General features: G+C 45.3%; 2 protein-coding genes across 3 annotated transcripts in view; one reads left to right on the forward strand and one right to left on the reverse strand.

Moving 5' to 3' along the window:
• Positions 1-15,197, reverse strand: part of ACO2 (aconitase 2) — a 52,333-nt gene extending 37,136 nt beyond the window's left edge. The window contains exon 1 of one of the 2 annotated variants that reach the window (XM_046646090.1): positions 15,050-15,197. In XM_046646090.1, the coding sequence (XP_046502046.1) occupies positions 15,050-15,139 (90 nt within the window). In that variant the 5' untranslated portion in view covers positions 15,140-15,197. Of the gene's footprint in view, positions 1-14,394; positions 14,629-15,049 lie in introns of those variants that run through there. The other variant, XM_046646089.1, reaches the window with a different exon arrangement.
• A 324-nt stretch (positions 15,198-15,521) lies between these two features.
• PHF5A (PHD finger protein 5A) lies at positions 15,522-23,735 on the forward strand. The gene is made up of 4 exons (XM_046646096.1): positions 15,522-15,660; positions 16,083-16,106; positions 16,623-16,789; positions 23,066-23,735. Exons 1-4 carry the CDS (start codon positions 15,609-15,611, stop codon positions 23,153-23,155), a joined length of 333 nt encoding a protein of 110 aa, XP_046502052.1. The 5' UTR covers positions 15,522-15,608; the 3' UTR covers positions 23,156-23,735.
• Positions 23,736-25,119: the final 1,384 nt, after the last annotated feature.

Below are 25,119 nucleotides of genomic sequence, written 5' to 3' on the forward strand. Positions count from 1 at the left end.
ATGGGATGAGGAAAAAGTTCTGGAGATGGATGGTGGTGATGGCTGTACACCATCATGAAAGTACCTGATGCCACTGAACTGTACACTTAAAAATGGTTAAAATGGTAATTTTAAAAATTAAAATATATATATATATTAAAAGAAAAAGAACAGCAAGGAGGGCAGTGTGGCCAGAATAAACAAGGGGGAGCTGGGTAAGAGAAAAGATCAGAGGTGGCAGGGAATCAGATTGTATAGGACCCTGTAGAATAAAGTCTGACTTCACTCTGAGTGCGATAAGAAGCTAATGGAGAATTCCAAACAGGAATGACACGCTCTCATTTATCTACAAGGATCCTTCTGGCTGCTGTAGAACAGAAGGAAGCGGGAAGACGCAGTAAGGGCCAACACAACAGTCCAGGGAAAGATGACGGTGACTTGGACCAAAGCGACAGTGGTGGAAGTGTGAGACGGGGATGAGTCTGGATATATTCTGAAGGTAGTAACAATAGGATTTGCTGGCAAATTGGCGAAGGGGAATGAGAAAAGTCAAGAATATCCCTGAGGTTTTGGGCCTGAGTAACTAGAAGAATGGAGTTGCCATAAACTGAAATGGGGAGGGCAATAGGAAGAGCAGACTTAGGGGTGAGCCCAGGAGTTTAGTTACGGACAACGCCTATCTGATGCCCAAGCACAGACGTCAAGGAGGCAGCTGGACTCTCATCCTAGGTTCCATCCCTCTAGAACTCTGCTAATTAACTGCTTCATCTAGAATCACAGACTATTAGAACCCAAGGTGACCCCAGATGAGCAAGTATTTTTTCATTTGACAGATGAAGAAATGAATGACCAAGGTCACATACCTAGTTAACAGCAGTTTGGAAAACTCAAAGCCACTCAGTTCTCAAGTCAATGCTTTTTCCACCACATTATGTCCCTAATTTAAACTAAGGTGTTACTGATTCATTAAACAAGTATTTATCCAGCCCTAGACTTTGTGCTGTGCTGCCTGAATTAACGAGGTAAGCAAGACAGACACAGTCTGGCTATACCTGCCCTTGTTGAGCTTACAGTTTGGTGGACAAGAGAGATATCAAGTAATGACTCAAGGGACTACGTCAGCAACTTTGTAAGAGAAGTGCTATGAAAGAGAAGTGAAGCAGCCATAACCGTTTAAAGCTGAAGGACCTACTCTAGACTGGGGGAAGGGCTTGTCCAAGAAAAGTGGTGTTTAGCCCGAGAACTGAAACATTACTAGGAATTACCCAGGCAACTAAAATGGGGTTTAGGGGAAGGAGTCCAGAGAATCTGACAGGCAGAGAACAGCATGTGCAACAGCTCCGTGGCAGGAAAGTACTTGTAACTGAAAGAAGAAACAGAAAGTCGGCTTGCCTGGAGCAAAGTGAGCAAAGTGCAGTGGAAATGGCAGAAAATACAGCTAAGTGGTAAAATGAGCCAGGTGTCGTGAGGGACTTTGTGGGTGTAGCGAAAAGCACCCTAGCAACCTTGAGCCACAGCTTACCTGGGTCTCAGTGGTACACCTTGTGATCCCCTCGGAACACCAGAGGACTGGAGGCCTCTAAGGAGCTGCTGTGAGGCCATCTCCCACTTGCCGCCTCATCTCCCCGGGAGGCTGCCATGAGACAGCTGCTCCTCGCCTCCCAGGATCTGATGAGGTATAGAGCTTTCTGCCAAGGACCCTTTAGACTTGAACTGCAGAATATAAACCCACTTAGCTGCAACAGGGTACTCATAACCTGTGTGTAGCCATCAGCTCCTTTCGTCTGATGTCGTCCTTTCTGGTGTATGGGTCTAGGGCCAGGGAACTGGCACCTTGGCTTCTTCCTGTCACTGTCTATGTAAGTAACAATCCATCTGTATATGAGAGTGGCTCACTGTACCTTTACTGGTCCAGTCACTCAGGCCTTGACCTTGTCTTCTGATTGTGAGCTTTACAGCAGGACATGCTAAATATTTAACTTGATCCTAAAAGCAATGGGAAGCCACTGAAGGTTTAGGCAGGATCATGACTAGATCAGAACTGCATTTTCAAAAAAAAAAAATCACCGTGGCTGCTCTGTAGATAATGCATCCAAGAGGGGCAAAGGTACAAGAGGTTGATGGTGGCTTTTCACATAACTTCTGTCCTCAAGGAAAAAGGTTTGTATTTTAACACACGAGCACCTACTATGTGCCAAGCAATAGGACACAGACACCAAGAAGACAGTCCCTACACTGATATACCTTAGTCTGGCCAAGATCAGCATGTAAATGCAATTGATTGTGACCTGTGAGGAGAAGGAAGCACACACCAGGGGCAGAAGGCAGCAGAGGGAAGTTAACTCTGCTTGGGATGCCCAGGCAAGGCTTCACTGAGCAGGGCTGTGGAAGATAAACAGGAGTTTGTGAGGCACTGAAAGAGGACAGACAGTATGTAAAAAGATACAGAATCATCAAGTTTAGTGTGCAGGAGCTACAAAGTACTCAAAATGGTGGGGAGCAAAGACAAAGCAGAAAATGGTGGAAGGTCTGGCTGGAAACCCAGCAGGGCCAGGAGGGTGCGGTTCACCAGCCTACATTATAACCTGTGGTTTACAAGAGGCAACACAGCACAGCAGAAAGAACTTAGCTGGATCTCACTCCAAAGGCCAGCTCCACCATTACTAGCTGTGTGATCTCAAGAGGGCTTCACCTTTGCACCCGGTTTCCTCATATGGAAAAAGAGAGTAATAGTTCAGTATTACATGAGGCATGAAACGACATGAATGGGCTCCCAAAGAATAGCAATTATTCTAAAATGCTATAAGCAGATTTTTTAAAAATAGCATTTACTAGGGGTTTTCCTCCTATTTTAAAAAATAGGACATACTTCATGGAGGAAATTTAGAAAACACATAAAACATACAATTTTACAGACTCCCTGAAGCCCATCCAGGGATACCCACCACCACCAGCCCTTCCCCAGACTCCATGGCCTGATGCCAGGCACCCAGTGGTATTTAATACTCAGTGACTCCAAGAGAGGCACCAATACTAGTTCCATGCCGGATCTACCCCTCCCCACAGTCCCTGGCACCACACGCACCCACTGTACCCACACCCAACAGGTGTCATGGCTGAGGTTTCTAAGCAAAGATCGTTATTCATAATATTTAATACTTTCTATTGAGTGCCAAGTTTCAAGTACTTTACATGGATGAGTAGCCCTATTGTAATAATATGAACCCCACTTAAAAGATGAGGAAATTGAGGGCTGGAGGAAGGTGGTAACTTGCTCAAGTTGCCCCAGAGAGTGAATAATAACATGAGCATTCAAACACAGCCTAGCTCTAAAGCCCAAACACTGAACCCTCCAGGAGTCTCCTGGCAATTCTAAGCATGGATCTGGACACAAATGAATTAAAGAAATCAATAAAATCAAAAAGGAATAGGGGTCAGCCCAGTGGCATGGCAGTTAAGTTCAGCATGCTCTGCTTTAGCGGCCTGGGTTCAGATCCCGGATGCAGACCTACACCACTCATCAGCCATGCTGTCACAGCAACCCACATATAAAGTGGAGGAAGATTGGCACAGATGTTAGCTCAGGGCTAATCTTCCTCAAGCAAAAGAAGAGGAAGATTGGCAACAGATGTTAGCTCAGGGCAAATCTTCCTCACCAAAAAAAAAACAAGGCGGGGGAATAGATGCCAAACTGTTAACAATGGCTATGGCTGGAGGGTGAAATTATGCAGACTTTTTAACTTTTTATATTTATGTAATTTTGAACCTTTAATACTCTATCTATATTAGTTGTAGAATCAGAAAAATTATTTTTAAAGAAATAAAAATAAATTTTTTCTAAGCACCACACTGTTTTCTAAAACTTGCAGTCTACTTCAGATTGTTAAAAAGCAAAAGAATGAAGTCAGGTTTTTTAAAGAATATGAATGCTTCCCCCCATTATACAAAAGTAATACGCAAAAATCTTAAAGATTTACAACATAAAGCCTTAGTGAGGAAGGAGTAACATCGAATTTTGCTATCAGAGAATGCTGGTACAGTCTTCCCAGGAGCAATAGCTACTAAAACTTAGTACATTGTGCCCTAGCCACTCTGTTTCCATATCTACCTGTACCACACATGCGCAAAAGAAGACAGCTACCAGAATGCTCACTGCAACATTAAGTGAAATATTTAAAAAATTACAAACAACTAAATGTCCATTTATTTTTTAAAAAGTTACATTTTATCCATTCTGTGGAATACTATACAACACTTTGGGGAAAATCTCCCAGATTCATTGTTAAGTTACAGATAAAATGCACAACAAGTTGCTTGAACACTCTGTCTGTGTGCACATATTGTATGCAGATCTACACATAGGAGGACGAACCCCAACCGACCTGCGGGCACTCCTGGGAAGCCAGGAAGTGTAAGCAAGGGCTGGCAGAAAAGGAGGATTTCAGCTTTGTTAACAGTATTTAAATCTTTGTAAGAATGTTCTTATTGCTGCTTGTAAGATTATAAATACATGTATTATTGTACATGTTTTTTATTTGGATTGTAACATTTTAAAAATATTAGAAGGAAATATACCAAAATGTTAACAGTAATTATCTCTGGGTAGGAGTTGGGTATATAGGTAGATGTTTTTATTATATTCTTTATACCTCTACTTTCCAAGTTTGCCACAATGGGTAATTACCTTTATAAACAAGAAAAAAGGTAAAAACTAATTTTATCTTAAAAATGGATAGTATTGAGTCTCATAATATACTGACCACTGTGGTTGGGGTATGAGTAGTCCAGAGGAATACTACTTAAAGAAGCATGATGACTTGGGCATATTTTACAAAAATAACCTCCTGGGGTTTTGTTTTTATTTCCTAAGTCCAAAAGTAAAACATACTTGAATGCTCAGTTCAACCCAGGCCCAGGGACGCTCTCGAGATCAGCTGTAAGGCCATCCAACCCAGATGTCATAACAACCAGGAAACAGGAAAATTGTTTCCCACACTTGGAGCCCAAGTCTCAGGCCTTGTGACATTCTCATGAGTAAATACCAGGCCCTTATGTGGAAAAGACACTTTCACCAAGCCCTCGCCCTCCACTTTCTCAAGAACAAAGGGGACGAGGCCAGGACTGAGGCAGCCTCAAGGCAGAAAACCTCTCTTCAGCAATCTCCATAGGCCCCTGATTCTCATTTTCTTCCAGAAAGCCTATTCCACTACTGGACAGTTCTAATACTTCACAACAACAAATGCTTCTTATACTGAACTGAAAACATGCTTCCATTGTATCAGAGTACAGATTCCAGCATTGGAGTCCTGGGCTCAAATCCCAGCTCTGCCCTGACGAGCTGTGTAACCTTGTGTGGTTTTATTTAACACCTCTTCACTTCACTTTTCTCATCTGTAAATGGGATAACACCTCCGCAGGCTGCAGCGAGGGTTAAAGGAGAGCACCCATGTGAACGCACCCAGCCCGGAGCCTGACACTCGACAGAGGCCTCACCTCCCAGCCCTGTCCTTCAGAACCAGAGCTTAGTCACTCTTCCACACTTCAGCCTATCAAATCCTTGAAAGCCATAATCACGTCTTCTCCGCTCTCAGTATCCCTATGGTACTTCCTCTGCTACAAACCAACTCCCTAATTCTGCACTTGGGTGGGAGTCTCCCATCAGGGTGACCAGGAGCCAGATGCCCTCAGATCTGTTTTGGAGTAAGGAGTAGTTAGTTGTCACACTGCTCTGTGCCAGCTACACTGGTAAACCTTGGGGTATAGAGCTCAGCCTCCCTAACTGCCCTGAAAATGCCGAGGCCCAGAGATAGAAGGTGGCCTGCCCAAGGTCACAGAGCTGTGAACCTGCTGAGCCCATGCCCTTCTCACTGTGCTACAGTGTCTCCCAACCTCTGCTCCAGCCCAGCAGCTGGGTGGGCTCAGTCCTCCATGGGGGCTCTCAGTCCCAACTGCTGAACCAGAGTGCCTTTAGAGAAGTCTGGCTCCTTAGTCTGAGGGTACCCTCTCCCGTGCTGGATGGACACACATCTCCAGGGCTCCCAAGGAGTAAAGGAGGCTCTGCTGATGCTGCATTTACTGACACAGAACAAACTCTGAAGGAGGGAACATACTCAAAGAGGACCCCCATGAGAGAGCTAGGCAAGAAATGAAACAAAAGGAAACTGTGCCAGGCAAGATCACAAAAGTTATTTTATGTCACCCTCCCAACAAGTAATTTTGTCCCTTGTTTAGATGAGAAAACGGAGACTCAGACAGACGAGAACATAAAACCCACTAAAATGTAAGCTCCATGTGGGTAGACAACTTGTCTATTCTGGTCACCACTGTATACTCAGAGCTTAGGACAACGTCTGACACACAGAAGCTCAAGAAATACTCGGTGATGAAATAGATGAAGGCAGGGCCATGATTTGAACACAAGTCTTTTCATTGTGTTTTCAAATTCAAGTTCTGAGTGCCTCTGGCAGAGGCTGTGCTGAGCCATCAGTGCGCACTCAGAGCCAAAGCACAAGGAAAAGGGTCCACCCTGTAGCATTTCACGTGCACACCCACTCAGAACGCTGGCCTCCCCACTCAGCCAAGGTCAGGCGTGCTGCTCTCTTTTCCCAAAGGACGGAGTTCATCCCTGGAGACCACTTGCATTCAGAGAACAGTCCAAACCAAAGGGACTGACATATTCTCAGGCAGGAGGCCAACCTGGCGGGCCAATCTGACCTTCTGTCCATCCTGTGAAGCACGGCATATGCCAGCACTGCCTTAGGGAACCACGTGTCAGTGGGCACCAGCACTTGGAGCAAGCCGAGGAGCAGAAGGCGGCTGAGCTGTCCAAACAGGCCGGGCTCCTGGGGAGGCCTGGTCTCTTGAGGCAGCTGCTTCAGCAAGAGACAGAGAAGTCACCAGCCCCATTCTGATCTGTCAAGTGTGTGGAAACACTCCAACCCTAGTGCCAACTCACAGAAAGGGCATCCACTCTAGAGCCAGATGGATCTGGCTTAGAATCTCAGACAAGATTCTTCACCTCTCTGAGCCAGTTTCTTCTTCTGTAAAATGGGATGAAAAGAGCAGAGATTTTGTGAGGACTAAGAAGAATGTACTGTTTGTAAATATAGAGAAGAAAGTCTGGAATGATAAATACAAAATTCCTACCAGTGGTTGCCTCTGGGGACCAGAATGGAGAGAAGGAAAGAGAGCTTTTATGAATATACTGCATTCTTTAAGGAAAAAAGTATATGAAAAGCACAGAGCTCGGTAGCTGGGTTCCTGACAGGCATTCAATAAATACAAGCTTCTGTTATTCAGTTCTCCCAGGAGAATGAGACGCTACTACTAACACACTGCCTGCCTGTGTATTGCAGAAAGGACCACAGGCTGCTGCTTTTCTCTATGCCCTCTACACCCTTCCCAGTTGCCAAAGAAAGACCAGGAGCTCCAAGCAGGTCCCACACACCGGGCGGGGCAGGACATCTCAGAACTGAAAAAGGACTGAAAAGGTCTCATCTATCCACTCTTTCTGTCCTTCAAGGCCTAACATGGAGTCATCCAACCTACATGGGCCCTGTCCAGTGGTGGGGAATGCACTACCATATGAGGCAGCCCACTTCACCAGCAGGATGTCTTCAAGGTCTCAGGTCGGGTAAGAGCTCTGGTTCCTCTGACCATGACCCTCAGCAGCATTCAGGCTCACAGCTCTTAGCAACTAGCTGCCTAGCCCTTCCTGGCAGGGAAGCCTCAGGTGGGCTCTGTCTAGGTGGACAATACAAGAATGCACGTCAGTCAACACCACCCTCCTAAGAAGAAGCATCTTCCCACAACTCCACTGCTTCTAACCATTTCTTCCCACCGCTTGTAGGCAATGCCTGGCACCTCTCCTAAGACCCAAAGCTAAACAATTCCCTCCTACCAGGAGGCAATCAGCTAGCTTGGTTGCTATGGAACTGGCAGACACAAAAGTGATGCAGTCTTCTTCAGAGGTTTGGAAAGCGGGCAGGGAGCTGCATCTTTCCAAGTCATAGCCTCTAAATGGGCTCCAAGGCAGTAGGGGGTTCCTTTAAGGAATCGGTTGCTGGATTCACTCATCTGCCTAATTCTTCTTTGCTGCTGGCATCAGCAACAGAGACTCCAGGCACACTGTGAACTGCATACAAATCTGCAGCCCTACTCTGGCCCCTGGGCAGCACCTCTGCACCAACACACTTAGGAAGGGCGTCCTCTGCAAGCTCAATAGGCAGCCTGTGACGCTCGCCCACAGCTCAGTCAAGGAATAAAGCTGCCTCTGTGAGACCCACACCTCAAGCCTCTCCCTCTCAAGCTCTGCTGGTATTTGGGGCAGGAGGCAATCAAGGCCCCAAAGAGACATACATCTACACAGCGCAGGGAGCCAACCGAAGTGTCCCCTCTATCTAGCCTACTCTGCAGAGATCTAGCTTCCACCCTCGACCCCAGGGGAGGACTCTGGGGAAACAGTTTGGCTGAGTGGTGAGCAGCCTGGGTTGTGCAGTCAAACAAATCTGCATTCAAACTCTGGCTCTGCTGCGAGCTAGCTGTGACCTCAGACAAATGATTTAACCTCTCTAGGTCTCAGTTTCATCATCATGAAAAGAGGCTAATGATAACTACTTCTGAGGGTTGTTGTGAAGGACAAATGAGGCAGCATTTGTGAAACAAGACCTAGTTCAGTGACTGGCACAGCAGGCCTGACTGCTCAGTGTCATCTCTCTAATGCTGACGATGGTGTGGGGCAGACTAACCGTGCCACCACACCAACCAAGCTCCAGGATGGGCCAGTCTGGACTTAGCCCCACCCAGCACACCCCTTCCCTTCCTCGCTTCAGTACAGGATGTTACAATTAAGTGACTTCTTCCTCATAAAGAGCACATAAGCTCTTTCACAGGCAAGGCCCTTGTCTTAACCCAGCTCTGTACTCTCTCAGCGAACAATAAAACAGCAACAGCAACACAAATGTCCAGCAGAAGGTGAAGGAGCCCAGCCAACAAGCACTGAAGTGTGGGGGGTGAAAGGAACTCCTGAGACCTCTTTGGTCGCCCCCCAGAACTGGCCACAGATTTAAAGCTCCCAATCAGAAACTCTCTCCATGTCTGCAGGGTGAAAGCAGAAATATTCCTCCTGGGCCTAAATTCCCCCAAGGGCTCAGACTTTTACATCTAATGACAAAAATACTGCAAACCTAATTCTAGAGTTCATTTTCCAAACGTTGCCCTTTGACTCGAGGAAAAAAAACAAGAAGCCAGCAGATTCATTTCTACCTCTTCTCCAAACTCTCAGAGCAGCAGCCAAAAGGCTTTCCTGAACAACTACTACCTACCCGAAATCCATGGCGATCAGGGGAGGAACAAGCAATTTCCCCAGAGCCAGTCTTTTTTAAACATATGAGCTGAGGATAAATGCTGGGGCGATGAAGGCTGCAAGCATTTCCAGGGCTGGAAACAGAGACTGACATTCACCAAGTGCCTACACCCTGCGCCAGATCGGCTCCAAATACTTTATATACACAGTCCCATTTAATACTCACAACTATCCTCTGAGGCAGAAGATACTGTGCCCATTTTACAGATGAGGAAACTGAGGTTCTGGGATGTTAACTATTTTGCCCAAGGTCACACAGCAAAGGTGGAATTCCAGACCTGCCTGCAAAGCTGGTGCCCTTTCCTTTGGCCCAAGCTGTGCAGAATGAACCCAAGAAAACCATTCTCCGTGCCTTTTAAGGCTCCCAAAATAAACAAGAGCTTCTACGGGTTCATTCTGGAACAATCTGAGGAAAAAGTCTACCCCTATTCTCAATGTTAGAAAGGGCCTATTCCTAAAATAACATCAGAAACTATTCACAAACTTTGATAGTTCATTAGAGTTTAAATTTTCAAATATTACTAGGCCTTCAGGACCTCCCTTAATGGAAGGGTAGCTATTAATTGTCCCATTTTGCAGATGTGTAACCTGAGGGCCACAGAGGGTTGATACTCTGCTTGAAGTCATGTGATAAGTCTGTGAGAGGAAGTCTCCCTAAGGTTTCTGATGTGCTGCTTTTTTTTTTTTTTTCCTGCAGGGGAAGATCCACCCTAAACTAACATCTGTTGTCAATATTCCTCCTCTTTTTTTTCCTCCCCACCCCCAAGCCCCAGTACACAGTTGTGTATAGTTGTAAGTTCCAGTTCTTCTATGTGAGCCGCTGCCACACCATGGCTACTGACGGATTAGTCGCGTGGTTCCACACCCAGGAACCAAACCTGGGCCACTGAAGCAGAGTGTGATAAACTTTAACTAACCACTAGGCCATCAGGGCTGGCTCTATGTTGCTTTTTAAAGACTGCGAGCAGCCTCCGGCAGTCCCCTCCCCACTTTATGCTGAGAGGCCCAGAGCCCACCACTGCCTTCCAAACCAATGCTGGAAAACCAGGTGTGTCAAAGAAAGGGGAAGCCAATGAAGACAGCCACTCGAGTAAGGCCAGAGATAGAAGAGGCTCACTTCAGACATGATACTCATACTCAAATGAGGGATCCTGGGCAAGACACTTGACCCCATCCAGCTTCTTCACCCGTGAAATAGAGGTAACTTGTTGAGAGTTGATCAAAGGATCTAGAATTTTAAAATGAGCTTTGGCCCTCATCTAAGTTTTACAAGTACTATGCAAATACATGACTACTGAATTCAAGTTCACCCATCGCTCAGCTGCTCAGGCCCCAAAGCTAGGAGTCATCCTTAATTATTCCCTATCCCTCACACTCACACCCAATCCATCTGCCTCCAAATTATGTCCACTACCAGAACCCCAGACCCAGACACCATCAGCACTCCCTGGATGATTTCAAGAGCCCCCACTGTTCTCCCTGCCTCCTCTTTTGTTCCTCTGTGGTCCGTCATCCCATGCAGCAACCCAAATGATTTTTCTCAACCATAAATCAGATCCTGTTGCTTCCTAGCTTAAAACCTTCCAGGGGACTTTCATCACGTTTGGAGTAAAACCCAATTTCCCTAGCAGAGCCTCCATGACCCTGGCTCCCACCTCTTGCTCAGACCTTCTTCTCAACACCTCAGTCACACTGGCCTTAATTCTTATTCTCAACACACTAAGCGCATACCTATCTCAAGTGCTTTGCACATGCTGCTCCTTCTACGTGAAGTCTCTTCTCCCAACATGCTGAAGGGCTGCCTTCTTATCAGTGAAGTATCAGCTCAAATGTCACCCCTTCTGAGAGGCCTTCCTCAACCACCCCAGTTAAAGCCATGCCACATCCCCACACCTACTCTCTCTACCACACTGTTCTATTTGACCTTCCTTGTAGCACTCAGTAGCTACAACTTTCCTATTTGTCTTCTTGTTTATTTTCTGTCTCCCCAGAACTACAATATGAGCTCTACTCTTCTTGTCCACTATTGCACTCCCAGTGTCTAGAACAGTGCTAGGCATATATAGTAAGATTTCAATAAACATTTTGGGAACAGTTGGCTCAAAAGGCAATTGTGTGCTCCCCCTAGTCCTCAAGATGGTGCTTCTACTCCCTCTGCCCAAATCTGAGATTGGAAGTTTGTTTACTTATCCATTCAATCATTGATTCATTCCCTCAATTCAAACCAACAGGTGATGATAGGACACCTGAGAAGGTACCACAGTGAACATGCAACCAGAATGACCTGTTTCCCAGCCAAAGGAATATTTTCTTACACGGCATTTTATAGAGAACTGAACTTCAGCCAAATACATCGGACTTCTCTGTAGTTAAGTGCCATCTCAGATTTACACGCAAGAGGTTACATGACTTCCCCAAGGTCACAAGGTGAGAACTCACCACCCCAGTACCTCAAGGCAAAACCAAAGACCTAAAAACTGTATCTGCAAGTGCCCAGCCCCTCTTATTTACCATCCACAGTCATCTATACAAAAATAAACAATGAAAACCAGAGAGTAAGCATGGCTTTTCAAAACTTTCACCTCCACTGTCTTCACCGTTTCTAATCTCACTACCTGGTAGCAGGTACTGTCAAATAGAACACTTTCAACTTAAAGAACACTGTTCTCAGGATATGGCGCATTAACGCTACCCTGGTGGACAGGCTGAGTCTTGATGCCAAAGGGAAGCAGTATAGAGCAGTGCTAGGACCTCAGGCTTTGGAACCAAAAGGTGCAGAGTCAAATCATATCTGCTAACAATGAGGACTAAGGCCCTAACCAAGTTTATTTTATTTTATTTAATAAACAATTATACAGCTTACTAGGTATAGGCAGGGTTATAGATACTTTGCAACTATAAAATGATTACTAGGGCCAGCCCAGTGGCACAGCGGTTAAGCGCGCACATTCCACTTCGGCAGCCCGGGGTTCGCCGGTTCGGATCCCAGGTGCAGACGTGGCACCGCTTGGCAAGCCATGCTGTGGCAGGCGTCCCACACAGAAAGTAGAGGAAGACGGGCATGTATGTTAGCTCAGGGTCAGCCTTCCTCAGCAAAAAGAGGCGGATTGGCAGCAGATGTTAGCTCAGAGCTAATCTTCCTCAAAAAAATAAAATAAAATAAAACAAAATAAATAAAATGATTACTAGATAAGTCAGTGTTCTATTACTATCCATAACTTACAGATAAGGATAAAAGGCACAGAGAGGTGAAGTAACAGCTGGCAAGTATTAGAGTCAACACTCAAATTCAGATAGCATGATGTCAAAATCCATGCCCTTAACCATTACAGTGTGTTTCCTCTCTAATCCTGTTTCTTCATCCATAAGACAGGGCTAAGAGGTCTGCCTTATTTCACAGGGTCATGTGAGATTACTAGCACACAATAAGGTAAATATGAGCTACTCTTAGTGATAGTAGTAATTGCCATCATTGTATTATCTACTTTTACCTTTGGTCCAGCCAAGGTCACAAGAAAAATATTTTGGCTGATAAAGATCTTTAAGGCCTTCTGCAGTAGAATACATTAGAATATAGTGGAAGCTCCATGAGAACAAGAATTGTCTGCTTTGCTTATCATTGTATCCAGAGCAAGCAGTGGGCGCTCAGTAAATTCATGGTGAATGCGGTAGGAATAAACTGAATGCATGGACAGGGTTCTGCAGATATGACAACCAAGGCAGTACCATCACTTCCCAAATGTAGTCAAACACAAAAAGAGGTAAATTTACAAGGTTCTCAGAGGACAGTATTAGCTGGCTATTACTTAAGACAGCTGGCTATTGGGAGGCAGTGTGGTATAATGCTGTTCATTCACCTTAGCTAAATGAACAAACAAGGAGACTTGGATTCTAATCCTGACTCTGCTACTGGAATTCACCAAGGCTCTCAAGGTCTTGGACTGTCCATCTGTAAAAGAGGGGGCTGGACCACATGATGATCATAAAAAAAAATTCTACTTTCTCATCACTTTATATCAATCATCACAACAATCTGGGTAGAAGCTGATTACCAAGTACGCAATAAACGTTTGTCAATGAAGATCCATCACCAATTGACAGATGAGCAAACTGGGATTCAGAAATAACTTGCTCAAAGTCACAGGGCCAGGGCAGAATATGAACCATGGCCCAGATCCCCTTCTCTATCAGTCTAACACTCATGCTTTCCAAGATCATTTTTCAGTTCAAAAATACTGTGATATAAATCCTCTCTTCCAAACTTAATAAATCTGTAATCATTTATCTTAACAAATAATCTTGCCTGACTTTGCAACATCTTAGGACAGAAGGATTAGGGAAAAAACAACTATTCCCACATTGTTAACCTATAGAATCAAAAGACTGGGAGAGATAATTAAAGCAAATCCCTCATCTTTGCCCAGAATTGAGAGATCAGAAGTATTTCAAGATAAATGATGATTTCACTTTAAACCATACGGTTTAAATTTAAGCAATGTGATTTAAAAAAATAACTTCTAGTAACACAATGCTTCCCAAGAGTATAGCACATAACTACTTTTTAAATTCTATAGTCAAAGTTATCGCACTTGATTCAAAGTAGATTCACAAAGTTAAATGTAAAAGCTTGTCAGAGAATGTCTATAAAGGCTTGCTTTATTTTTATTAACAAAATACAGGCTTGATATTGAACCTTTGAGTCTAACACCTTCCTAGAGTTGTCAAGTTAGGAGTGAAAAAACCATCTGGCAGTCATAACAGGAGTCAAGGTCAAACTAACTGTTGAGTCTCTTTACCCTCCCATCTAGTAAGTGAAAAGCAACTAATTGTGAGCTCAAAATACTCCATACTGGTGCTCTCACAAATACAAACGTCAGCTCAAGGATCACACTCCAGCTCAGAAACTTCTGTGAGGACAGGCTGACAAGAACAAGGAGAACAGAGGGGTAAATAGGGCACACTCAGGTCACAGCACTTCAGTGACAGTCACAAAACAAGAACTTTCATCTACTTTCTAGGAGTTTCATCTCCTATCAAATGAGAATAATCACCTCACCAGATGAGTAAGTGAATCGAATGATATGAGGAGGAATTAAAAACGGTCTTGCAATCTTGTGCAAAGGTGAGAGACTGTTATCATTACTATTTACTACGTCTGGGCCCAGAAGATCCCCTTGCATTCTTGGCTATACTGTATGTTCTGCAGAATCCTCATAAGATGTAACAGAGTGCTAGTTTCTTCTGCATACTCCAGGCCTGCGAACCGTAGATGCACCTGGCTAAGCAAGTCTCTGCTGCTGAGAGATGAGAAGCAAGGCCTTCAGGCTCCGGGCTCAGCGGGCTCAACGATGACCGCGCCCCCCAGTCACCTTGTCCTCACCTTGAGGAACAGAAAGGAACCCTACGGGAGAGGAGAGTGCGGTCTTCAAAAAGGAGAAAGAGCTGCCTCCACTCTTCACCAGGCCGCCGCTGCTCGGACCCACGCTTCCCGTCGAGCGGGGTCTGGGCTGTGAGAGCTGACTGAGGCGGGGACGCCTTGACCTCGGGCGCCGGAGGAGCGGGCACCGGCGCTGGGCCCGCGGTTGGGACAGGTACACGGAAAGTCGGCCAGAGGTTGGGCCCGCCTTGCCCTGCCTCGCCCACAGCCGCAGGCACAGTAGGAGGCACCCCGCCCCCGTGAAACCCGAAGGCCCTAAACTCGCTCACCTGCAGCCGGGTCACCAGTAGGCTGTAAGGCGCCATTTTGTGCACTGACAAAGATGAGGTCGCATGAAAATGACGTGCCAAAAGTCGCATTTAAAGCCTTCGGGCGGGGGGGCGTGGCCAGAGGAGAAACGCGCCGCGGCGAAGGCGGGGCCTCCGCAGAGGGACCAGCGCCCTGCGAGCGCAGTGGGCGGGGCTCTCGAACACCGGAGAGGAAAAAGTAGGGCGTAAAAGTAAATACAGGGCGCAGTGATGTCTCAGAGACGTGCAAATTTCATCTTTGCACTTTGCGATGTGTCTCTCCCATCCAAACCTGAGAAAGGTATTTTTCCTTATGACTTTCACGCACCCGCCAGGACCTGGCCCCCCAACTACGACGGAAACTCGTCTTTGGAGCCTCAGGGTTTTAATCGCGCGAGAGCGAGCGAGGCTTGGCGCAAAGATTGTAAACGGTGATGGAAGCCTGGAGGACCAATCACAGCGACCAGGAGGCAGGAATAATAGGGGTTAAAGGTCGGACGGAAGTTCACCAAGCTTCCGGTGGCCGACTTGAGTGCGAGCTATGGCTAAACATCACCCGGACTTGATCTTTTGCCGCAAGCAGGCTGGTGTTGGTGAGACGGCTTCCTGCCCCTGGCTGTCTGGGTGGGGATGGTACTAGGAACGGGGGGACCCGGGGGTTCTTGTCTTCTTTAGGGTCTTGCTTCGGAGGCCCCACGTTTCCCGCCTCACGTCGGTAGTGTAGGAGCGCGCGGTTTTGTGGCCTCGGATGAAAAGAGGCGGGGGCGCGCGTGCTGGAAGGAGGCGAGTGGCCAGGGTGGAGCCGGGAGAAACTCAGATTGCCCAAGACGTGGGAGGGGCTTCAAGAGGGTGTGGGTTTAGTTCGGATCGAAGTTTATGAGGATAAGATGGATAAGATCCCTCAGGGTTCACTGCTGTCCCTGTTCCTGTCCCCACCCCATACTCAAGGATGTTTTTCTCGTCTTCGTCTAAACCTTAATTCTAATTATACTCTTTACTGCCTTTGATCTTGCAGCCATCGGAAGACTGTGTGAAAAATGTGAGTGGAACACGCCCTGCCAGACACCCCACCTCTCCCACTCAGTTTCTGTGGAGCCAGCAAACGGGCATTTCCAGTGGTGCCACAAAGAAGGGTTTGAGTAGATGTGCCTGGAAGTATGTGGACACCGAATGCCAGGCTGCAGCCAAAGCCCCCTCCACCTCCCCACCCCAACTTGCACGTTTTAGATATTATGTTTAGGTTTTGAGAAAATCTCTAGCTTTGAACAGGAAGTAGCATGACCCCATCCCCAGCACACAGTTTTTTGCTGGTAATTATACAGACTTATCCACCAGGTGCTGTTCTAGACTCCTTGCATATTAGTCGATTAACTTTTTCTATGTGTTGTGGGGATTGAGATGTACACCAGGTAAGCTAGGTTTTGTGATGCCAAAGTAGAGGGCCCTAAAGTCACTGTCAGAAGGAGATTGGTGTATTTCCCCATAGCAGGAGGAAGGCAGAGGACTCGAGGAGGTACTTGCAAGTGGGCATAACTCCATTCTATTTTCCTCACAGGTGATGGCAAGTGTGTGATCTGTGACTCCTATGTGCGTCCCTGCACCCTGGTGCGCATATGTGATGAGTGTAACTACGGCTCTTACCAGGGGCGCTGCGTGATCTGTGGAGGCCCCGGCGTCTCTGATGCCTATTACTGTAAGGAGTGCACCATCCAGGAGAAGGATGTGAGTGTATTACTAACCTTTCCATCTGATCTTTCCTCCTTTTATTTAGTAACACATTGCTATCCATGGCAACCTCCTATGGTAGGTAGAGATTACTGTCTTCAGCTAGTCAGGTTATAATTTTTGCAAGTTCTGTGAGCCAAACTGGGTGTAGTCCGATAAAAGGCAGTTATTTTGCATCAGGGGCAGAAATGCAGGAGAAGCAAGTCTTTGTCAACACCAGCAATTTGGAGAGCCCTCTCTCTATTCCTTTGATGTCTCTCTGATTATTTTTATTCAGAAACAACATCCTGCATTTTCTCAGTCCCAGCATAGTGCATGATATGTAATAGCCACTCAGTGATTCTCTTTGCTGTCATTAAGGACTGTCTGGGTGGATGTGGTGACATTTGAATTTGGGACAATTCAGGTTGATTTCAGCTTTAAGCAGCTAAAGAATGCCTTTGGTTTGATATTGCAGAATTGATTCTGTCTCATGATATTTTTGCCCCTTGACATTGTGTGGTGGCAGTGGCTAGTTATTCAATTCCTTGAACCAAATGCCAGGATAGAGGGCTTGTAGATTTATGCCAAAGGCAAGTTTTACCGTTTTCCTTTAGATTAGAAGCAGCAGGCTTCTTGGGGGGGAAAAAACCCATAGATTAGCTTGTTTTCTTCTTATGACACAACAGAAGGAAGTGTGATATAGTACCAGTTGGCTCATAGAGGATAGCCAGTTACTTAATCTAGGGTAAGGCAAAGATATAATTCTTAATATTCTCATGAGCAAACAGTAGGTAATGTATAGATGTTACACCCCTTATTCTTCACAAGAACTTTGTTAAATAGAGATTATCATCTTCCCCATTTTATGGTCCCCCACCCTGCTGATAAGTGGCAAGCCCAGGTTGTCTGACTAAACCTAATGGTGTCCCCATTACACCATCTTGTCCGTTTGTAAGTCCTTTTGGTCGGATGTGCCTATGTTGAGGAGAAATAACCCAGCCACCTCCGCAGTCTATGCATTTGGCCGGATAAGACTGTTTCTTACACCATTGTCATCTTTTATCTAGGGAGATGAGAAGGGTCATAGATACTAAAAACATAATTCCAGTTGGTGATTTGAACATTCTCCTGTCCTAAACTCTGATTTGCATTTCCCTCTGATTATCAAGTCATATCCTGCTTGATCTGATCCACCAGCTAGGTTACACTCCTTCAGAGAAAGGACCTGTATTTGTCTCTCCTTTCCCCCAGTTCTTGGTTCAGGGCCTGGCATGTATTGCCGGCATGGTCCACATTTTTGGTGCAACCTATAAGTCATGCATAGGAGTTCCCCCTCTAGAGGGTCTGGTACGTAGTAGGTGTGTGGTAATTATTTATAGTCTGTAAGCAGTGAAACCATGGTAAGACCGCAGCAGTGAAGAGAAAGTCTGAGCAGTTCTTTAAAGAGTCCATTAAGGACAACATTTTCTTGGACTTCTGCAGATTTGTAGTTAGAGTTCTTATCTGGAATAAGCTTGCAACCAGAGAGTGCTTAATAAATGTTAATTGCTGTTTGACTCGTCTGCATGTGGTGTGTGACCTGATACCTTTGGATGCTTGTGCCTCATTCTGTCCCTGAGAATTATTCTAGACGTCACTTCCCCGACTTCACATTATATAGGAATGTTCTGAGGATATTTGAGATGGCATCTAGGTCACATTTACTCAGCAATAGTTTCCAAGGAACACAAAGCAGTCCAGTGACATGATCCAGCCTCTCAGCCTTACAGATCATCCTGTAGATTAAGCGCCTGAGACTTTTTCCTATGCAGAAATCTTCCTACAACCAAAGCAGCCCCGTCACTCTTCTCTTCTTCCTGCATCTTTCATAATTTATAAGGGAATTAGACCAGTAAACTAAGCTAAGTGTTCTCTATAGTGTCTCAGAGCCTCAAGAATACTCAGGAGTCAGGGATAATATCTGTGGGCGTTGCTGCTAGAGGACTAATGTGTAGTTTCTTGTAGCGCGGCCTCATGTGGATCCCCTTAGCCCCTGATTCCTTTACTTCCCATTTTCCTCAACTCTCCCAACCAGAAAACAGCAGCTAGTATTTATGGAGTTCTGGCTGTGTACCAGGTACCGTGCTGAATATTCTTTTCTAAAAGTTCTACATGATGTAGATGAAGAAACTAAGGCTTAGAGATGTTAAGCAACTTGGCCCAAGGTTACATGGCTAAGAAATAGCAAGTCTGGGGCTAGAACTCAGATCTTTCTAACTCATTGATTCCTAACATCTTTTTTTTCATTATTGCCCCCCTAATAAGAGAAAAGTTAAAATTTAAACTAAATTTTCTTTCTGGCGAGGAATTAAATACTAAAGAATAAGATTTTGTTGGGTAAGCATGAGCTTTAGGTCACAAACCGCTGTAATATCAAAGATGTTTTCATCTCCTTTGAGGACACGTGGTTTCACTCAAATCAGGGTAGTTAAGGACGTGCCCCTCTCTTGCTGTTTCTCCCCTTCTCTTCTCCCCATTTAAGTGAAGAGCAGAGCAGTTAGACAGATGCAAAAGATATTTTATACTTTTCAAAGTTAATTCACAGATTTCCCATTCTCTACCACTTCTCCAGCCAGGGGAAAGTTTCTCTTTTTGCCTCTGGGAAGCCCTGTTAGAAAAAACACCAGACTGGGAGGCAGAAAGCCCATGGCCAAGTTTTGGCTTTGCTACCAGCATGCTTCCAGTGGCTTTAGGGAAATCTCTACGAAAAAGGAAGTAACAATCCCTGTTAACTCATGGAAACATTTATTGGGGCTTGAAAGTCTTTGAAAATAAAAGTTTCAGATAGAAAACGTGTTACGATTGTTAAGGCCCCAAACCAGTGTGCAGTCTGTCTTTTACATCATAGGTGTTCATTAAACAGTTGCCAGAAGAATGAACATTTCACCTTTTAGTTTCTTTTAGTAAAGCAGGTCTTGCCACTGGCACCTATTCATAATTCTTTGCTACTGTTTGTAAGAAATAGAGATGTGGACCTATTTTCAATAAGAGTGTTTTTCTGATCTCAAAATTTTAAATTGAGCCAGCCCTCAAGGCCTAGTGGTTAAAGTTCAGCGCTCACCATTTCGGTGGCTGGGGTTTGTTTCCTGGTCGTGGGACCACAGTACCTGTCTGTCAGTTGCTGTGCTGTGGCGGCAGCTCACATAGAAGGACTTGTAAGTAGGATATATAACCATGCACTGGGGCTTTGGGGAGGGGAAAAAAAAAAAGAGAGAGGAAGATTGGCAACAGACGTTAGCTCGGTGCAGATCTTTCCTTGCAAAAAAAATAATAAATTGCCTTTTCCTGCCTTTCAGTTTTATACAGATTTCCCTTTGGTATGTTATATTTTGGTACGTGATTAGTGTTGGTTTTAAAGTATTACTTGAAAGTCCTTGGTTTTCATCACTGGTTCAGGGTAATTTTTGTAGTTTGCTCTCCTGCCGTAGAAATGGACCTGACACACAGCCCTCCTCAGGAAGGAAACCCAAGGGCATTGAGTTCTCCTTGGTGGTTGCTATAGAAGCCCAGCTTACACATCTCCTGGTGATGTTTCTTGTTCAGTATAATGGAAACAAGAATTTGGCAGTCTAGTGTCTACTTTTTTGTAAAATTTTAGAAATTAAGTGGTCATAAAACGTATTTACTCAGTTTACGCCACAGCTGCCTAAAATAAAAGTTCCCTGTGCTATGAATAGGGAACTCTGTCAGTCCTCAGGGGAGGATTGAGAAAGGATGAGATTTTTAGTATTCAGGTGTGTAGTTGAAAGAGCTACTGCCGTCAGGCAGACATTTACACGTATTTTTAAAATATCTTCTAGCTCAACTCACAAATATTCTCCTGTACCATCCTCCAAAGTTTCTTAACAGGCCTTCCATCTTCCTTTTTTTTTTTTTTTTATTATGGCTGAGGAAGATTGAAGCCCTGAGCTAACATCTGATCCATGCCAATCCTCTGTTTTTTAGTATGTGAGCCACCAGCACAGCATAGCTGCTAACAGAGCGGTATAGGTTCGCACCTCGGAACCACACCCAGGCTGCGGAAGCAGAGCATGCTGAACTTTAGGCCACTGAGGCTGACCCCCATCTTCCTTTTCGTGCTCTCCATACACAGGAGTATTCAACAAAAGCTAACCAGAGCCTCCCGTCCTAACCTAAGCCATGAATGAGAACAGAGCTGCACAGCTTTGGGGTTGGGTCCTACCATCACCTGGCACCTCTTAGAACTCTCTAGGGCTTCACAGTTTATAAACATTGACCTGATCTAGTCCCGTTACTTTACATTTGGGGAACACAAGTCCAAAGAGAAGTGACTTGCCCACTGCACAAGTCAGTAAAACACAATTAGCCTAAACAGGCTGTCATCATACCACAGAATTTCCTAGCATCTCTAAAGGGCTTGGAGCACTGTTGTGTCTGATATCAGGCTGCCCTGGGCCAGATGAGGCAGCTGTTCCTTCATTTCCCGGGACTTTCAGTACAGATTACATGGCTTACTTGAGTTCCCCTAGTGAGCCGTTGGTGGGGCTGTGCCCACAGCTTGGCTCCCTCAGCACACCAAACTCCACAGATGCTAGTTGTCAATGTAGTACGTGATACATGTATTCTAGAAGATAATGAAATGTCAGTGTTGGTTTTGTGTGGCTTCAGAGATGTTTGTACAGTGTTGATGGCAGTCCCCAAAAAGAGAAATCAGTTGAATTAGAAATGAGATGTCTAAGGACTTGATCAATTCATTCTATAGCCCAGTGTCACAGGAAGCAACATCCTTTGGCATGGATGTTAAATAAAATCATCAGACTTGTGAAGGGTTTTTTCTAGGACAACCGCCCCAGTTTTCTTCCTGTCATCCCAGATCAACTGATGGAGTCATCATTTCTGTAGAACACAGCTTCCCAGGGGCTTCATTGAAACCACTCAAGCTCACAAAATGGCCAGGGGAGCATGTCATTACAAGTCAGAGTATGGACCAGCAACAGCCATCCCCAGCACAGGAGCACTCTTCCCCCAAGACCATGTGTCAGATTAAGTGAATGAGGGGGCCGGCCCCGTGGACGAGTGGTTAGGTTCACGTGCTCTGCTTTGGCGGCCCAGGGTTTCGCTGGTTCAGATCCTGGACGCAGACCTGGCACTGCTCATCAAGCCATGGTGAGGTGGCATCCCACATGCCACAACTAGAAGGACCCACAACTAAAATATACAACCATGTCCTGGGGGGCTTTGGGGAGAAGGAAAAATTAAAAATCTAAAAAAAAAAATTACGTGAATTAATAAGGACACATCAAACCCAGTATTCTCCTAGGTATTTAAAATGTAAGGTACTATTTCCTAAAGTCTTCAGTTGTTTTTCGTTGGTTGTATTCTCTCTTTTCTTGGGATAGCAGAGGAGAGCTAGAGAGCTTTATCTGTAGATGATTATTACCGTTTTTTGCCTGTCACTTGAAGAAAACCCTTTGGACGTCTTAAGAATTTTAGATTCTACCTCAACCATATCATATTAGCAACAAAAGTGGGCTGAGCATCCGCTATTCTACGTGCAGGCCACTGAATAGAAGGTAGACAGGCCCTGGGCACATTCTAGGTACTTAATAAATTCTTTTTTTTATTTATTTTTTTTAAAGAATGGCACCTGAGCTAACAACTGTTGCCAATCTTTTTGTTTCCTTCTTCTCCCCAAAGCACCCCCAGTACATAGTTGTATATTCTACTTGTGGGTCCTTCTGGTTGTGCCATGTGGGACACAACACCTCAGCATGGCCTGACCAATGGTGCCATGTCCACGCCCAGGATCCGAACCGGTAAAACCCTGGGCTGCTGAAGCAAAGTGTAAGAATTTAACCACTCGGCCACAGGGCCAGCCCACAGGTAAATTCTTAATGATTGATTGAATGGGCTAACTGCACTGGTGAGATGAATGGCTAAACCATTAATCCAAAGGTTATTTTTATCTCAAATCCCTCTTAGTTCAGGCTCCAAGACTTTTTTTTTTTTTTTGAGGAAGATTAGCCCTGAGCTAACATCTGCTGCCAATCCTCTTTTTGCTGAGGAAGACTGGCCCTGAGCTAACATCCATGGCCATCTTCCTCTACTTTATATATGGGACTCCTACCACAGCATGGCTTTTGCCAGGCGGTGCCATGTCCGCACCCGGGATCCGAACCAGTGAACTCCGGACCGCCAAGAAGCAGAATGTGCAAACTTAACCATTGTGCCACTGGGCCGGCTCCAGGCTCCAAGACTTTTTAACAACTTCTCTATTCTTCTGTTTTCCAGAGAGATGGTTGCCCAAAGATTGTCAATTTGGGGAGCTCTAAGACAGATCTCTTCTATGAACGCAAAAAATATGGTTTCAAGAAGAGGTGATTGGTGGGTGGCCTCTTCCTTCCCCCATCAAGCTGCTGCAGCTGCCAGAAAAGACACCTACTACTGCCAGCAGAAAGGGAGCGGAGTGCAGAGCATCACCTGAATTGCTTGCCAGTACACTGGCACCTTTCCGCCCTTTCCTCTCCTCTCACCCAGACACGTGGTAGGAATGGAAAAGGATTCTTCACAGAGCACTCTGGCAGCCTGTATCAGGAAATTGGATACCTTCGTTCATGGTTTGTCTTCACTTCAGGGAGCAGGGCTCTGCTTGCCACATTGCTAAGTTCTCTCTACACCAAGACCTCCTAAAACAGTAATAATATCATTTCAGTCTTCTGTTTGAGGAGCTGACTGTGCAGCCACCCACGGTGAGGAACTTGTTCTTGCAGCAGCTCTGATGGTTGTTGTCCTTGATGAAACACCTGCATTGGGGGAGGGGAAGCTCTCCCAACAATAAACATGGACATTTAATCTTATAACACTTTCCAGGGGCTGCTGGTTCATGTTATTTTTCTTCTAAGAAATTGGAAACCCTTTCTGTTGCTGATGTATCAATAAAGTAGGTGTTTATTTTCTGGTAGTCACTGTCCCAATTTAAGTTTAACTCTACGAATTTATTTTAGTCACCCAGGAATTTGTGATTCAAAATAGACGTATTGGGATTCATTAAGCACCTTGTTCTCTTATGGGAAGGAATTTAAAACCATCCATGCCTTTCATTATAGGTAAACCAAAGTCATTTTTAGAAACTTACTATTTTTTCCTTCCTGTCTAACTTTAATTTTGAACTAAAGGGATGGCTTCCAAAAATGGTAAAGGGAATGAGACAAAATGTCTTCAAATCGATGAGTTAGGAGAATTGAACTTGGTTGATTTGTTTCATAAAGTGCATATATATTCACATTAAGGGTATGGTTTTTCTCTTTTTTTTGAGGAACATTAGCCCTGAGCTAACTACTGCCAATCCTCCTCTTTGCTGAGTAACACTGGCTCTGAGCTAACATCCATGCCCATCTTCCTCTACTTTATACATGGATGCCTACCACAGCATGGCTTTTGCCAAGCGGTGCCATGTCTGCACCCAGGATCCAAACCAGCAAAACCCGGGCTGCCAAGAAGCAGAACATGTGAACTTAACCGTTGCGCCAGTGGGCCAGCCCCTGGGGTATGGTTTTATTTTAAGTAAATTAACAGATTAAGGGCAAATTGAGACATGTCTCTTTTTTTGTTTGTTTGTTTGCTTGAGCAAGATTGGCCCTGTGCTAACATCTGTGCCAGCCTTCCTCTATTTTGTATGTAGGACGCCGCCACAGCATGGCTTGACAAGCAGTGTGTAGGTCCAGACCAGAGATCTGAACCCACGAACCCCAGCCTGCTGAAGTGGAGTGTGTGAACTTAACCACTATGCCATTGGGCCAGCCCCCAGACATATCCTTTACCCTAGCTCAACTACTTTCTGCCTGCTAGAGGTGATAAGAAGTTATCCTGAGGAGGCACATTCATAATTTGAGACTTCTGGGCAAGTAGATCTTTGACACTGTGGATTTGAAAAAAGTGGCAAATCCTAAGGAATCCAGGAGCTTGGCCCATGGTTACACTGCAACTTAATGGCAAAGCTGAGGAAAGAAATGAGGCTTCTGACTTCTAGGCAGGGTTTTGGTCTAGATCAACAAAACTTGATTCAGATTTGTGATGTATTGTGTCAAAAATTGAATTAAGATAATCTCTGCCTTCCAGGAATTCAATAAGGGAGCCTGCCAGAAACAGCTCAGTGTAACCCAGAAGGTGCACAGGGGAAGGGTTTGGGGCCCAGCTCGGGGGCACCTCAGGAAGGTGAGGGGAGGTCACAGCCACAGGGCTAAAGATAACCCTTAAGCCTTCCCCATCTCATCTCTGCCCCCCATTCTCTGTGCTCCAGCCCCAGGGCCTTGTTTCAGTTCCTGAAACTGCTGCTTTCCCCCGCC

Source organism: Equus quagga, chromosome 19 (genome assembly GCF_021613505.1).
Source record: "Equus quagga isolate Etosha38 chromosome 19, UCLA_HA_Equagga_1.0, whole genome shotgun sequence".
NCBI lineage: Eukaryota > Metazoa > Chordata > Mammalia > Perissodactyla > Equidae > Equus > Equus quagga.